The 14,998-nt window shown below is 59.9% G+C and overlaps 1 protein-coding gene across 1 annotated transcript in view; it reads right to left on the bottom strand.

Annotated features, from left to right (window-relative positions):
* Window positions 1-1,993: 1,993 nt before the first annotated feature.
* The window catches only part of LOC127587392 (basic proline-rich protein-like), a 13,668-nt gene continuing 663 nt past the window's right edge, over window positions 1,994-14,998 (bottom strand). Inside the window, exons 2-6 of the mRNA XM_052045691.1 lie at window positions 13,182-13,343; window positions 11,044-11,259; window positions 8,717-8,902; window positions 6,197-8,131; window positions 1,994-3,606 (exon numbers count right to left, since the gene is read on the bottom strand). Of these exons, the coding sequence (XP_051901651.1) occupies window positions 3,595-3,606; window positions 6,197-8,131; window positions 8,717-8,902; window positions 11,044-11,259; window positions 13,182-13,343 (2,511 nt within the window). The 3' untranslated portion in view covers window positions 1,994-3,594. The remainder of the gene's footprint in view (window positions 3,607-6,196; window positions 8,132-8,716; window positions 8,903-11,043; window positions 11,260-13,181; window positions 13,344-14,998) is intronic.

Genomic DNA, 14,998 nt, shown 5'->3' with positions numbered 1-14,998 from the left:
CTGTAATTCCCTGGACTATCCCTACTACCTTTTTTGAATATGGGGACAACATTTGCCACCCTCCAATCCTCCGGTACCATCCCCGTGGACAATGAGGACTCAAAGATCCCAGCCAACAGTTCAGCAAACTCCTCCCTCGCCTCGCGGAGCAGCCTGGGGAATATTCCGTCAGGCCCTGGGGACTTATCTGTCCTAATATTGTCTAACAGCTCCAACACATCCTCTCTCTTGATATCAACATGCTCCAGAACATTAACCTTCCTTGGGATGTAGCAGAATGAGGGGTTGACCTTATAGAAGTGTTTAAAATTATGAGAGGCATAGATAAGGTGGACGGTAACAGTCTTTTCCCCAGGGTAGGGGAGCCCAAAACTCGTGGACATTGATTTAGGGTGAGAGGAGAAAGATTTAAAAGGGTCTTGAGGGGCAACTTTTCTACGCAGAGGGTGGTGAGTGTACGGAACGAGCTGCCAGAGGAAGTGGGTTAGGCAGGTACAACAGGATCAGTTAAGAAGCACTTGGATAGGTACATGGAGGGGCAGGGCTTGGATATGGGCCAAACGCAGGGAATTGGGACTAGCTGGGTGGGCACCGTGGTCGGCACAGACTGGTGGGGCCGAATGGCCTGTATCCGTGCCGTACCGCTCGATGGCCCTATTCCAACGCACGTCCACGCCCCGCGGGCGATTTACAGCAGCGTATCGGCCCGCGTGTCCGGGGGGAGGGGGGGGTCTGGAGCTCCGTGGAGGGAGGCGCCGGGGATCGGGATTGTACCCGGGCCACTTCAGCTGCGAGGGAGCAGCTCTCCCCACCCAGGTCCCGTCACACCACAGAGTGCAGGAGAACGGCTTTGTGCCCGTCGCTCCCCTCGCTGAGGGTGCACGAGGATAAGATCAGATTTCTTTATTAGTCACACGTACATCCAAACACACAGTGAAATGCATCTTTTTGCGTAGAGTGTTCTGGGGGGGCAGCCCGCAAGTGTCGCCACACTTCCGGTGCCAACATAGCACGCCCACAACTTCCTGACCCATACATTAGGACCCACACTCAACGATTCAGGAACAGCTTCTTCCCCTCCGCCATCAGAGTCCTGAACGGTCCGTGAACCCATGGACACTCACTCATTATTCCTCTTTTGCATGATTTATTCTTGTAACTTATAGTAATTTTATGTCTTCAACAGTGCTGCTGCCGCAAAACTACACATTTCACCACATACGTCAGCGATAATAAACCTGATTCTGATTCAAGAACTACAGGGCACAGGTTCAAGGTGAGAGGGGAGAGATTTAATAGGAACCTGAGGGGGCAACTTCTTCACCCAGAGGGTGGTCCGTGTGTGGAACGAGCTGCCAGAGGGAGTGGGTGAGGCAGGTACATTAACATTTAACAGACACTCGGACAGCCAAACGCGGGCAAATGGGACTGGCTGAGATGGGAATCTTGGTCGGCACGGAGCGGTTGGGCCGAAGGGCCTGTTTCCCTGCTGTGTGACTGTGGTACCCCCCTCCTGAGGAGGGGGTGAGTGAGTGACCCGCCCCCGAGCCGCCATTTGCTTCACAGCCCCGGTTCGGAGAGGAGCAGCCCCCTCTGCTCGCTGAAGTTTGCCTGGGGTGGGGGGACTCGCGGTCTGGTGTTTGGGGTGGGGTTTGGTGAGGGGCAGCTGACTGTGGGTGGCTGGAGAGGTGACAAGAGTCCGTGCAGAGGGGTAGGTCAACACCACCACCCCCCCCCCCCCCCCCCACCTTAGGTCCATGGCTTAGACAGCCCTCTGCGGGATCGAGGCACAGCACTGAGTGTGAAGCTCTCAGCACCTTGAAGGCATTGATGTGTCAGCACCCGGTCCTGCCCACGGCTGGCTGACTCTCCCTCTCCTCCTCTCAGTAGCTGCCCCCTCCCTCCCCCTCTCTCCCTCCCCCTCTCTCCCTCCCCCCTCTCTCCCTCCCCCCTCCCCCTCCCTTCTCTTTCTCCCTCTCCCTGGCTCTCAGCCTCCCTTTGTGCCTCTCTCCCCTTCTGCGACCCCCTCCCACTCCCTCTGCGACCCCCGTGTTCTGTGTGTTAACACAGTCGGTACCCTCAGTGTCGGTCCCATCCACCCCCTGCGCCAGACCCTCCCGGGGCCTGTGTTGCGGGGGTGGGGGGGTTGCAGTCCTGTGTGTTGACCAGCGGCGCCTGACCCAGGAACACGGGGGTGGGGGGGGGGGTGTCCTCCCCTTCTCTCCGAGTGTCCCAGACATCGCCTGGGGAGTGGCCCCCCCCCCAACAAATCCACCCCTCCCTCCCTGCTCACTTCCCACACCCCCACTGACAATGAACCTGACTCTTGAGGTGAGTCCTTAAGTTAAGAAACGTGGATTAATTTGAGCTCACAAGTCGGACCTGAGAAGCATAACTGGATTATCAAATCTAGAAAACGCTGGACTCGGCAGGTCAGGCAGCGTCTGTGGAGAGAGTCACAGAGCGAGACGGCACGGAGACGGGCCCTTCGGCCCAACTGGTCCCTGCCGACCACGGTGTCCGCCCCAACTAGTCCCAATTTCCTGCATTCGGCGCATATCCCCCCCCCCCCCCCAAGCCCTGCCCCCTCCATGTACCTATTTTTAAATGACTCAGCTGTACCTGCCTCAACCACTTCCTCTGGCAGCTCGTTCCATTTACTGACCACCCTCTGCGTTGAAAAGTCCCTTTTAAATCTTTCTCCTCTCACCCTAAACCTACACCCCCCTAGTTTTGGGCTCCCCTACCCTGGGGAAAAGACTGTTACCGTCCACCTGATCTATGCCCCTCATAATGTTAAACACTTCTATAAGATCTCCCCTCATTCTCCTACGTTCCAAGGAATAAAGACCCAGCCTGGCCAACCTCTCCCTATAACTCAGGCCCTCGAGTCCCGGCAACATCCTCGTAAATCTCCTCTGCGCTCCTTCCAATTTAACCCTGTCTTTCCTATAGCAGGGCAACCAAAACCGTACACAGTGCGGCCTCACCAGCGACTTGTAGCACTGCAACGTAACGTCCCAGTGCCCAGAAACAGTGAGCATTTCAGGTCTGCGTCAAAGGATAGCAGACCCAAAGTGTCGACCGTCTGTCTGTCTGTCTCTCTCCGCAGCTGCTGCCTGACCTGATGAGTGTTTGCATTTTTATTTCAGCCTGTGCGATCTTGTTTCAAAGTTCAGAGGTGGAGAGGGGTCTGGAGACTTGTGAGGGGTGGGTGGTGGGGAGGGGGAGAGGGAGGGAGGGGGTTTGGGTGCAGAGATTTCAGTTCCCACCCTTCCCTGGAAGGCGGCGGAGAGCCGGAAGGGACGGTTTGCCTGGTTGGTGTCAGCAGGCCGAACGCGGTTCATCGCAAAGCAGCGTAAGGGTTTGTGCGGAATGGCCTCCTCCTGCTCCCGCTCCCCGCTGGACTCTGGTCAGCCACTCCCGACGGGTAGAATGGAGAGTGTCCGTTGCAACGGGGCAGTTTAACCCTCATCGGTGGCTGGGGCAAGGAGGAGGAGGGCGGCTCCCCTCGCTCTCCCGTCTCCCGTGCTCAGCGTCCGTGGGCACATTCCCCTCGGCCGGGTGTCCCGCTGGGGGAGCTGTTGTGCTGGGTCAGGACTCGCCCTGCAGAGGAAAACAAAGATCCCAGGACGTCAGTGCCATGCCCGGAAAGGTTGAGGCCTCATGCTAACATCCCAGAGGTGAGGGAAGGCGGTGTTCAGGTATTCTGTGTCTCCAGCATTTACATATAGAACCGGACAGCTCAGGAACAGGCCCTTCGGCCCACAGTGTTGTGCTGAACTAGTCATTAAACGCCTAACTAAACCAATCCCTTCTGCCTGCACAGTGACCATCCCCCTCCATTCTCTGCACATCCATGGGCCCATCTAAGAGCCTCTTAAACCCCTCTATCGTACCTGCCTCCACCCCCACCCCTGGCAGCACATTCCAGGCACCCACCGCCCTCTGTGTAAAAAAAAATCTTGCCCCATACATCTCCTTTAAACTTTCCCCCTCTGGCCTTAAATACACGCCCTCTGGTATTAGACATTTCGACCCTGGAGAATAAAAGATACCGACTGTCTGCTCTATCTGTGCCTCTCATGATCTAACAACCTCCGCCGCCCCAGAGAAAACAACCCAAGTCTGTCCGACCTCTCCTTATAGCTCAAGCTCACTAATCCAGGCAGCGTCCTGGTGAACCTCTTCTGCACCCTCTCCAAAGCCCCCACATCCTTCTTGTAACAGGGGCGACCAGAACTGAACGCGATACTCCAGATGCAGCCTGACCAGAGTTTTATAAAGCTGCAACGTGACTTCCCGACTCTTGAACTCAGTGCCTCGACTAATGAAGGCAAGCGTGCCGTACACCTTCCTTACCGCCCTGTCGACCTATGCAGCCATTTTCAGGGAGAAATGGACTTGGACCACAAGATCCCCCTGTACATCGACACTGTTAAGGGCCCTGCTACTTAAGACTGCTTTCCCTTGTAGTGTCGTGTGTGTGTGGCGTTTACACGCTCCCCGTGACCGCGCGGGTTTCCCCCGGGGGCTCCAGTTCCCTCCCACATCCCAATGACATGTGGGGTTGGTGGGTTAATCGGCCGCAGTGAATCGCCCCCACCCCCCCATCCCGGTGTGTGGGTGGGGGGTAGGATCTGGAGGGGGGGAGTTGGTGGGAATGTGCGGGGATGGGTGTAAGCGGGTGGTTAAGGGTCGGCACGGACTCGATGGGCAGAAGGGCCTGTTCACATGCCGTGTGAGTCAATAATTGTAAATCAGGCCGTCCCTGCCCTGGTGATTCAACTGGCCGTCCGGATACCTCCTCAATGTTGGGAGGGTCTCTTGTCTCCCCCACCCCATCAGGCAGTGCGTTCCAACCCCCCACCGGGGGGAAACATTTCCCCTTTCATCCCCTCTTAACCCCTCACCCTGAACCCTCTGGTTTTAGCCTCTCCGCCCTGGGGAAAGGTTTCCCACTCTCCACCCTATCTCCATCCCCCATAATTCTGTCCCCCTCTATCAGGTCCCCCCTCAGCCCCCTCCGCCCCGGGGAGAACAGACCCAGCCTCTCCGCTCTCTCCTCATAACCGAGACGCTCCGTCCTGGGGAACCTCCTCTGCACCCTCTCCGGTGCAGTCACCTCCTTCCTGTAGTGTGGTGACCAGAACTGCACCCAGTGCTCCAGCTGTGGGCCGACCGGTGCGTCGCAACACTTCTCCTGAGCTGCTGCGATTGTCCAGCAACCTTCAGAGCTTTATGAACCAACTATGAACTTTAAACTGCTTAAAAAAAGGAGGCATTTTATCTTGGGGACAAGGTGGCCTCCAGAGCCTGTTCTCTTTGACAGGGTTTAGTGCTATGAGGAGAGGTCGGACAAACTTGGGTTGTTCTCTCCACTGAGGGGAGACCTGATAGAGGTTTACATGAGAGGCACGGACAGAGTAGACGGCCGGTATCTTCCCCCCCCAGAGTCGAATTGGCTAACACCAGCAGGAGCGCATTTAAGGCGAGAGGGGGAAAGTTTACAGGGGACGTGCGGGGCAAGATTTCTTTTTACACAGAGAGCGGCGGGTGCCTGGAATGTGCTGCCAGGGGTGCGGGTGGAGGCAGATGCGATAGAGGGGCTTAAGATATGAACGTAGACGTGCAGGGAATGGAGGGAGATGGACGTTGTGCGGGCAGAAGGGATTGGTTTAGTTTGGCGTTTAATCACTGGTTTAATTAGTTCAGCACCACATGGTGGGCCGAAGGGCCTGTTCCCGTCACCGGCTCTAGGCCCTGCCTTGGGCTTCCTGTAACTGATGAAGTAACAGCTGAGTTTAACAATCCAACCGGGAGACGGGACGTTAAGGAGGCTGGACTGTGGTGTTGGCAGTGGGCTGCGGAGCCCCTGGTGGGGGCAGTGTGGGCATCAGTGCCCCAGGCGCCAGCAATGATGCCAGGCCTTGGTGTTCGGGTGGACCCCTCTCACTCCTCAGTATAACCTGGGTACCGCTCACTCCCACTCCCAGGCCCCACCGACCCTTGCTAGGCCTTGGGGTAATGACGGACACCTGTCAATCATCCTCCCAGCCTCCATCAATGACACTGGGCCTCCGTTAAACACTGGTCCACGCTCCCACGTGCTTGGGATCCGCTGGGCCCAAACTCAGGGGCGGAGGTTGTGGAGACGGCCCCAGCCAAGGTGACACGGGACGGGACGGACCCTCACCCTCCTGCAGGCAGGCCGGGCCGGCGAAGGCCGCTGGTAGTCCAGGACACTCTCGTACAGGTTGGCGTCCGGAGTCGGCGAGGCGTCCCGAGGCGCGTCCCGTCTCGGCGAACCGCGGGCAGGTGGTCCCGGAGTCGGGCAGGACAAGCGAGGGCCTGGTCTCGGCAGGTTGTCCGGTGGCCTGGGAGCTGGTCTCGGGCCTGCGTCTGGTGGTCCGGGGCCTGGTCTCGGCGCGCACTCCGCTAGGCCGGCGCCTGGTCTCGGCGCGCACTCCGCTAGGCCGGCACCTGGTCTCGATGCGCTCTCCGCTAGGCCGGCGCCTGGTCTCGGCGCGCACTCCGCTAGGCCGGCACCTGGTCTCGGTGCGTTCTCCGCTAGGCCAGGGCGTGGTCTCGGCGTGTTGTCCGCTAGGCCGGGGCCTGGTCTCGGCGCGCTCTCCGGTGGTCTGGGAGCTAGTCTCGGGCCGGTGTCCAACTGGCCAGGGACTCGCCTCACTGCCATCCCTGGTGGGTTGGGAACGGGCCTCGGCCCGGGCTCCAGCGCTCTGGCCCCCGTCCTGGACGCGGCCTCCAGTTGGTCGAGGACCGTCCTGGGCGTGGCCTCCGGAGAGCCAGGGCCTGGTCTCGGGCGAGAGGCTGGCGCCCGGGGAGCGGGCCTGGGCTGCGTCTCCGGGCGGGGAACGGGCCGCCAGGCGCTGGGTAAGGCCCCGTACACCGGGTCGTCGAGCTGGGGGCTGCCCGGAGAGAATGCCGGCGCCGGCCCAGTCTGGGACGGGCTGGGGCCACGGTGTTTCCGCACCGGCTGCGCGTAGATGGGCGGAGCGGCCTCCCCGGGCCGAGGGCTTCTCTCGGCATCCAGCGGTCGCCGGGAGCTGAGTTCAGAGGTCGGGGACGTAACCTGCGGCCTGGCAGGGATGGGGGGCCTTGGACGTCGGCTGGGATCTGGTGGTTGCCGGGCGGCGGGGTCAGAGGTCAGGTCAGCGGGCCTCAGGCTCCGATCAGACTCTGGTATTGACCGGATTTTAGGGTCAGAGGTCAGGGGATTAGGCCTCAGTCTTCCCTCGGGGTTGGGCAGTGGCTGGATTTTGGGGTCAGAGGTCAGGTCAACAGGCCTCGGGGTCCAATCAGGCACTGGCAAAGGCCGGGCTGTGGGGTCAGAGGTCAGGTTAGCAGGCCTCAGGCTCCAATCAGGATCTGGTATCGGCTGGATTTTGGGGTCAGAGTTCGGGTCGGCAGGCCCGAGGCTCCACTCAGGGTCTGGCAAAGGCCGGGCCATGGGGTCAAAGGTCAGGGCAACAGGCCTCAGGCTTCCCTTAGGGTCAGGCAGTGGCCGGATTTTGAGGACAGGGGTCGGGTCAGCTGGCCTCGGGCTCCAATCAGGCTCTGGTAGAGGTCGGGACGTAGGGTCGAAGGTCATGTTAGTAGGCCTCAGGCTCCCCCCAGGGTCAGGCAGAGGCCAGGTTTTGGGGTCAGAGGTCGGGTCAGTAGGCCACAGGCTTCCCTCAGGGTTCGGTACTGGCCGGATATTGGGGTTAAAGGTCAGGTCAGCGGGGTCTGGCAAAGACCTGGCCATGGGGTCAAAGGTCTGGGTGGCAGGCCTCAGGCTCCCCCCGGGCTCCGGCAGGGGCCGGGCTGCAAGGTTGGAGGTCATCGCCGCGGGAGCGGCCCGGGTGGGGTCGGGCCCATAGTAGTTGGTCCTGCGGGCCTGGCGTGGCTCCAGCTCCGTGTACTCGTGGTGAGGCTCCCGGCGCCCAGCGCCCCGCGCACCCCCATCCGGTTCAGCGTAGGTGTGGGCGTCCCCCGCGGCCCAGCCCGGCCCCCGGCCCGGCTCCGTGTACACGTGGCGCTTCGGCTTGTTCACCACGGCGTAGGTCTCCGTGGGGGGCCTGGGCACGGGGCGGGCCAGGAGATCCGCCGCGCGCCGGGCCTTGTCGATCTGTCCGGGACGGAGCGGAGGGACGTGGTTAGGGAATCCAATCCCAATACCGCCCCACCCGCCCACGATTCCAGCGCCAGAACGCGGCACGGGAGAGCAATCCCGGCTCCTCGCGGCGAACTCCCACTTCGCTTGGGCCCGCCGGCCTCCAGTCGCCACGGGATCTTCCTGTGCCCACATCGCGGGCTGGTCCCGTTCATCCCTCCCGCACCCCGAGGCCCACCGGACCCTCCCTCGAGCTGCGTTCTCGGAAGAGGGGGTCCCGGGAGGGGGAAGGCCCCTCAAAGGGCAGGGGGGACGCCGTGGTTACTCAGCCGGTCCGCCGGCGTCCGCCGGGGAGGGAGTCCCGGAATGGACGGCTTTCCCTCTCCACAACCCTGAGCTCACCCAGCGCCCTCGGTGGGGGGGGGGGGGGTTTGTTTCTGGGTGCCAGCATCTGCGGCGAGGTCGCCCACCTCCGACCGGGATTGGCCGGCGCGGCAGGTAGAGCCACTGCCTCATGGCTCCAGAGACCCCGGTTCGATCCCGACCTCCGGAGCTGTCACCGAACTTTTTTCTCCCCTGGGAATCTTCGCGGATCCTTACCTCCTGATAGCCGCCACCATCCCCGTCCTCCTCTTCCTCTGCCCCGGGGTCACCATCCGCCGCTGCCGGACCCCCACCGGATGCCTCCGCGCCTCCGGGAATGCCGGGCGGACGCCCTCCCGCTTCCTGTCCGCTCCGCTTCCTCCTCAGGACCTCGTGGATCTCCTCGTAGTGTCCCTCCTGGCGCTGGGGACGGGACGAGGGCAGGTGATCTGTCACCGTCCTGCTCACACTCCCCCACCCCCCCTGCTCTCCCGGGGTGGGCTAGCAGGGCTGGAGGGACCAAATGTCTTCCCCGCAAGCCCCACAGCGGCCGATTAACCCACCGACACCCCGCACGTCGTTGGGACGTGGGAGGGAACCGGAGCCCCTGGGGGAGGGGTGGAATCCCACGCCTGCAGCGGGGTTGTCTGAGGGGGAAAGGTTGTACAGGGTGGGTTCGTATCCGCTGGAAGTTAGAGGAGGGAGGGAGGGGGCATCTGGATTGAAGTGTGTCAGAACCAGGAAGGAGGTGACTACACTGGAGAGGGTACAGAGGAGGTTCCCCCGGACGGTGCCTGGGACGGAGCGTCTCAGTTACGAGGAGAGAGCGGAGAGACTGGGTCTGTTCTCCCCGGGGCGGAGGACATTAAGAGGGAACGTGGTCGAGTCGCAGAGTCACACAGGCCCTTCGGCCCAACTGGTACATGCCGACCAAGGTCCCGACCTGAGCCAGTCCCATTTGCCCGCGTTTGGCCCATATTCCCTCTAAACCCTTCCTCACAGGTGGATAGGGTAGTTAAGAAAGCTTATGGGACGTTAGCTTTCATAAGTCATGGGATCGGGTTTAAGAGCCGCGAGGTAATGATGCAGCTCTACAAAACTCTGGTTTGACCACACTTGGAGAACTGTGTCCAGTTCTGGTCACCTCATTATAGGAAGGATGTGGAGGCGTTGGAGAGGGTGCAGAGGAGATTTACCAGGATGCTGCCTGGTTTGGAGAGTGTGCATTATGAGGAGAGACTGAGGGAGCTCAGGCTTTACTCTTTGGAGAGGAGTAGGATGAGAGGAGACATGATAGAGGTGTACAAGATATTGAGAGGAATAGACAGAGTGGACAGCCACCGCCTCTTTCCCAGGGCACCAATGCTCAATACAAGAGGGCACGGCTTTAAAGTAATGGGTGGGAAGTTCAAGGGAGATATCAGAGGGAGGTTTTTTACCCAGAGAGTGGTTGGGGCACGGAATGCGCTGCCTGGGGCGGTGGTGGGGGCAGGTACATTGGACAAATTCAAGAGATTGCTGGATAAGCATATGGAGGAATTTTCAATAGAGGGATATGGGGGAGGAAGGGGTTAGATAGTCTTAGGCGAGGTTTAAAGGTCAGCACAACATTGGGCCGAAGGGCCTGTATTGTGCTGCACTGTTCTATGACTCTATGTAACTGTCTCTTAAACATTGTCATTGTACCCTCTTTGCGTCTGTGCACGGGGGTACAGAGAGGCATAGACGGGTAGTTTCAGTGTTTGAAAACCACTCTGACGCTGGAGGAACTCAGCGGGCCAGGCTGCATCCGCGGAGAAAAGCAGGCGGTCAACGTCTCGGGTCAGGGAAAGGGGGAAGCCCGATATATAGCAGGGAGAAACAGCAGGGATAGGTGGGCAGAAGAGGGGAGGCGGGGTGGGCACAGGGCGGTGATAGGTAGATACAGGGAAGAGATGGCGATGGGCAGGTGCCGGGGGGAGGGGGGGGGGGAGGAGGGGAGAGGAGATCCACCGGGGGGGTGGACGGGGTAGAAAAAGGTGAGAGAGCCTGGGAAAGGGAAGAGGGCGTGGGGGTGGGGGTTACTTAAAGTGGGAGAATTCAACGTCCATGCCGTTGGGCTGCAAGGTCCCAAGACGGAAAACGAGGCGCTCTTCCTCCAGTTTGGAATTCTCCCGGCAGTGGAGGGGGCCGAGGACTGACAGATCGGTGCGGGAGGGGGAGTTGAAGTGACCGGCAACGGGGAGACGCAGATCGCGGTTACGGACAGAGTGCGGGTGTTCTGCAAAACGGTCGCCCGGTCTGCGTTTGGTCTCGCCAATGTAGAGGAGGCCACACTCAGAGCACCGAATGCAGTCGGTGATATTCGGGGAGGTGCGGGTACGGGACAGCCAGCATCGGAGAGTTTTTCATCTCGATTCCAACATCTGCGGTCCTTTGTTTCTGTAGTTGAAGTGTTTGATGTCTCTGGGCCTGCACTCGATGGAGTTCAGAAGGATTGGGGGAGGGACGCTCCAGGAAAGTCGTAATGCCGTTCCCGAGCTTTTCCCAGCGATCTCGGAGGGTTGGGGGAGATGGCTCCTTACCTCCTGATAGACTCCGCCATCCCCGGCGGTGTCCTCCTCCTCTTCCCCCCAGGGACAGCCGCAGTCCGTGGCCCCGGGGTCACCGTCAGCTGCTGCCGGACCCCCACTGGATGCCTCTGCGCCTCCGGGAACGCCGGGCGGATGGCCTCCTGCTTCCTGGCCGCTCCGCTTCCTCCTCAGGACCTCGGGGATCTCCTCGTAGTGCCCCTCCTGGTGCTGGGGATGGGACGAGGGCAGGTGATCTGTCACCGTCCTGCTCACACTCCCCCCCCCCCCAACACCCTGCTCTCCCGGGGGTGGGCTAGCAGAGCTGGAGGGGCCAAATGGCAGCACCGCAAACTGCACCCCCTCCCCCAGCTCAGAAACAGGCCCTTCGGCCCGCGCGGTCCGTGCCAACCCATCAACCACCCATTTACACCCATCCCCATTCCCACCAACTCCCCCTGGATTCTACCCCTCACCCACACACCAGGGGGGCGATTCACAGCGGCCGATTCACCCTCCGACCCCGCACGTCGTTGGGACATGAGAAGGAACCGGAGCCCCCGGGGGTGGGGGGGGGGAATCCCATGCCCGCACCGGGATTGCCTGAGGGGGGAAGGTTGTACAGGGTGGGTTCGTATCCGCTGGAGGTCAGAGGAGGGAGAGAGGGGTGACTGGACTGAAGTGTGTCAGATCTTGGAAGGGTAGGACACACACCGTGAACGGTGGGGAGCACTGAGGAACAGAGGGAGCTCGGTGTACAAGGGTAGGACACACACTGTGAACGGTGGGGAGTACTGAGGAACAGAGGGGGCTCGGTGTACAAGGGTAGGACACACACTGTGAACGGTGGGGAGTACTGAGGAACAGAGGGGGCTCGGTGTACAAGGGTAGGACACACACTGTGAACGGTGGGGAGTACTGAGGAACAGAGGGACCTCCGTGTACAAGGGTAGGACACACACTGTGAACGGTGGGGAGTACTGAGGAACAGAGGGACCTCGGTGTACCAGTCCAAGGATTGCTGAAGGAGGCAGCATAGATCAGGTGGTGAGGAAGGCGTGCGGGATCCTTGCCGTCATCAGCCGGGGCACAGAATACAAGAGCAGGGAGGTTCTGGTCCAGCTTTATAAACCACTGGTCGGCCCACAGCTGGAGCACTGGGGGCAGTTCTGGTCACCACACTACAGGAAGGAGGTGACTGCACTGGAGTGGGTGCAGAGGAGGTTCCCCCGGACGGTGCCTGGGACGGAGCGACATCCTCATAAACCTTTACTGCGCTCCTTCCAGTTCAGTAACATCTTCCCTGCAGCAGGGCGACCAAAACTGAACACAATACTCCAAGTGCGGCCTCACCAGCGTCCTGTCCAACTGCACTGTGACCTCCCCACACTCAGTGCCCTGACCAATGAAGGCCGGCATGCCAAACGCCTTCTTCACCGCCCTGTCTACCTGTGACGCCACTTTCAGGGAACCCGTGTACCTGAACTTCAAGGTCCCTCTGTTCTACAACACTCCCCGGGGCCCTATGTTCACTGTGAAGGTCCTGCCTGGATTTGACTTTCCAAAGTGCAACGCCCGGGTATAGGAGGCTACAGGACACGTGCGGGGAGATGGGGTTGATACAGATGAGTGCCCACTGGGGGTAGACTCTATGCTTCTCTCCCCAGGGTTCTCGACGGGGTGGGGTGGTGGGGAGGGTGTTTCCTCCTGTGGGAGTGGCTGGGACCAGGGGGCCACTGTTGAAAATTAAGAAGGTGGCTGGTTCAAATCGGAGGCGAGGCGATGTTCCCTCTCATGAGGAAGCCTCTCCCAAAAAGGACAGTGCAAGGAAGAGGCTTTGGATGCTTTTACGACGGAGACAGGCCAGTTCTTGCTCAGCGAAGGTGATGAAAGGTCACCGGGGTACATGTGGAGGTGGGGGTTGGGGTTACACATGGATTGGCCGTGATGTCATACAATGGGGGGGGTAGCAGGGCTGGAGGGGCCTGAGTGGCCTCATTCAGAGAGGGGTCGGACAGCCAGTGAGAGGATGGTGGGGTTGGGCGAGGGGGCAGGGGCTGCGGAGAGATGGAGGAACGCTCCGGGAGGGTCGGAGCGCCGTTCAGGAACTTTTCCCGGGAATCTCGGGGGTTGGGGTTTGGGGGTCTCCTTACCTCCTGACGGTCCCCGCCGTTCCCGGCCACGTCCTCTTGCGTGGCCGCCGGCCCCCCGGACGCCTCCGCGCCTCCGGGAACGCCGGGCCGCCCTCCCGCTTCCCGGCCGCTCCGCTTCCTTCTCAGGATCTCGCTGATCTCCTTGTAGTGTCCATTGGGGAGCTGGGGACAGGACGAGGGCAGGGAGTTGTGGGGGTGGTCAGCCACACCCTCTCCTGAGTCATCCCTCCTTCCCCCCCCCCAGCTGATGGGAACCCTCTCCACTTCCCCTTCACCGTCCCGGGAGAGCTAGCATGCTGGAAAGGATGAGTGGCCTGAGACGTCCGGAGAGGAATGCTCGAGGAGGGCTCGGGGTTTCGGATGTGGGAGAGTTGGGTCTCACTGGGGTTGGACGGGGTGGGAGCTGGTGGGACGTCTCTCCAACCACCCCCCTCCCCCACCCCTCCCGCCCCCCCCCCAGACCTCATTTCGGGAATAAGGTGGTCACCCACTGACTGAGATGGGGAGATCAGCAATCCTCGCGATGTCTCCTTCCCCTGAGCTGTGTGGGGTTCGAGGGAACGGGGAGCGAACTGGTGCTGAGGCCAAAATAGAGTCACACAGCACAGAAACAGGCCCTTCGGCCCAACCGGTCCGTGCCGACCAAGATCCCCATCTAAGCCAGTCCCATTTGCCCGCGTTTGGCCTGTATCCTTCTAAACCTTTCCCATCCGTGGACCTGTCCGAGTGTCTTTTAAAAGTTGTTAATGTACCTGCCTCACCCACTCGCTCTGGCAGCTCGTTCCACACACGGACCACCCTCTGGGTGAAGAAGTTGCCCCTCAGGTCCGTATTAAATCTCTCCCCCCTCACCTTAAACCTGTGCCCTCTGGTTCTTGATTTCCCAACCCTGGGGAAAAGACTGTGTGCGTTCACCCTGTCTTATAACCTTGGAGGGGGATAGGAGCAGGCGATATGGGAAAGTATTTAATTGGGGGAGGGGGATTTATGAGGCTATTAGGCAGGAACGGGAGCGTAAATTGTGAACAGATACTCAATGGGGAAGTGCACAGCGGAAACGTGGAGGTCGTTTAGGGAGAACTTGCATGGGGTTCTGGATAGGTTTGTCCCACTGAGGCAGGGTAAGGATAGGAGAGTGAAGGAACTGTGGTTGACAAGAGATGTAGAATATCTTGTCAAGAGGAAGAAAGAAGCTTTCCTGAGGTTTAGAACCAGCATGGATCAGACAGGGCTCTCCAGTTACAAGGTAGCCAGGAGGGAGCTTAAGAATGGATTTAGGAGAGCTTAGAAGGGGGCATGAGAAGGCCTTGGCGAGTAGGATTAAGGAAAACCCCAAGGCGTTCTACACGTATGTGAAGAATAGGAGGATGACTAGAGTGGGGGTAGGGCCAATCAGGGATAAAAGAGGAAATGTGCCTGGGGTCGGAAGAGGTCGGGGAGGTTCTTAATGAATTGCTTCAGTATTCACCAGAGAGAGAGACCTTGATGTTTGTGAGGATGGCGTACGACAGGCTGATACACTGGGGCATGTCAACGTGAGGAAAGAGGGTGTGCTGGAGCTTTTGAAAAACATTAGGGTAGATAAGTCACTGGGTCCAGACGGGATATATCCAAGGTTGTTACGGGAAGCGAGGGAAGAGATTGCTGCGCCTTTGGCGATGATCTTCGCGTCCTCACTGGACGCAGGAGTAGTGCCGGATGATTGGAGGGTGGCAAATGTTGTTCCTTTGTTCAAGAAAGGCAGTAGGGAAAACCCTGGGAATTATAGACCAGTGAGTCCTACTTCAGTGGTGGGCAAATTACTGGAGAAGATTCTT

Source organism: Pristis pectinata, chromosome 40, assembly GCF_009764475.1.
Source record: "Pristis pectinata isolate sPriPec2 chromosome 40, sPriPec2.1.pri, whole genome shotgun sequence".
Lineage (NCBI taxonomy): Eukaryota > Metazoa > Chordata > Chondrichthyes > Rhinopristiformes > Pristidae > Pristis > Pristis pectinata.
This window is presented reverse-complemented; position numbering and strand designations above follow the sequence as displayed.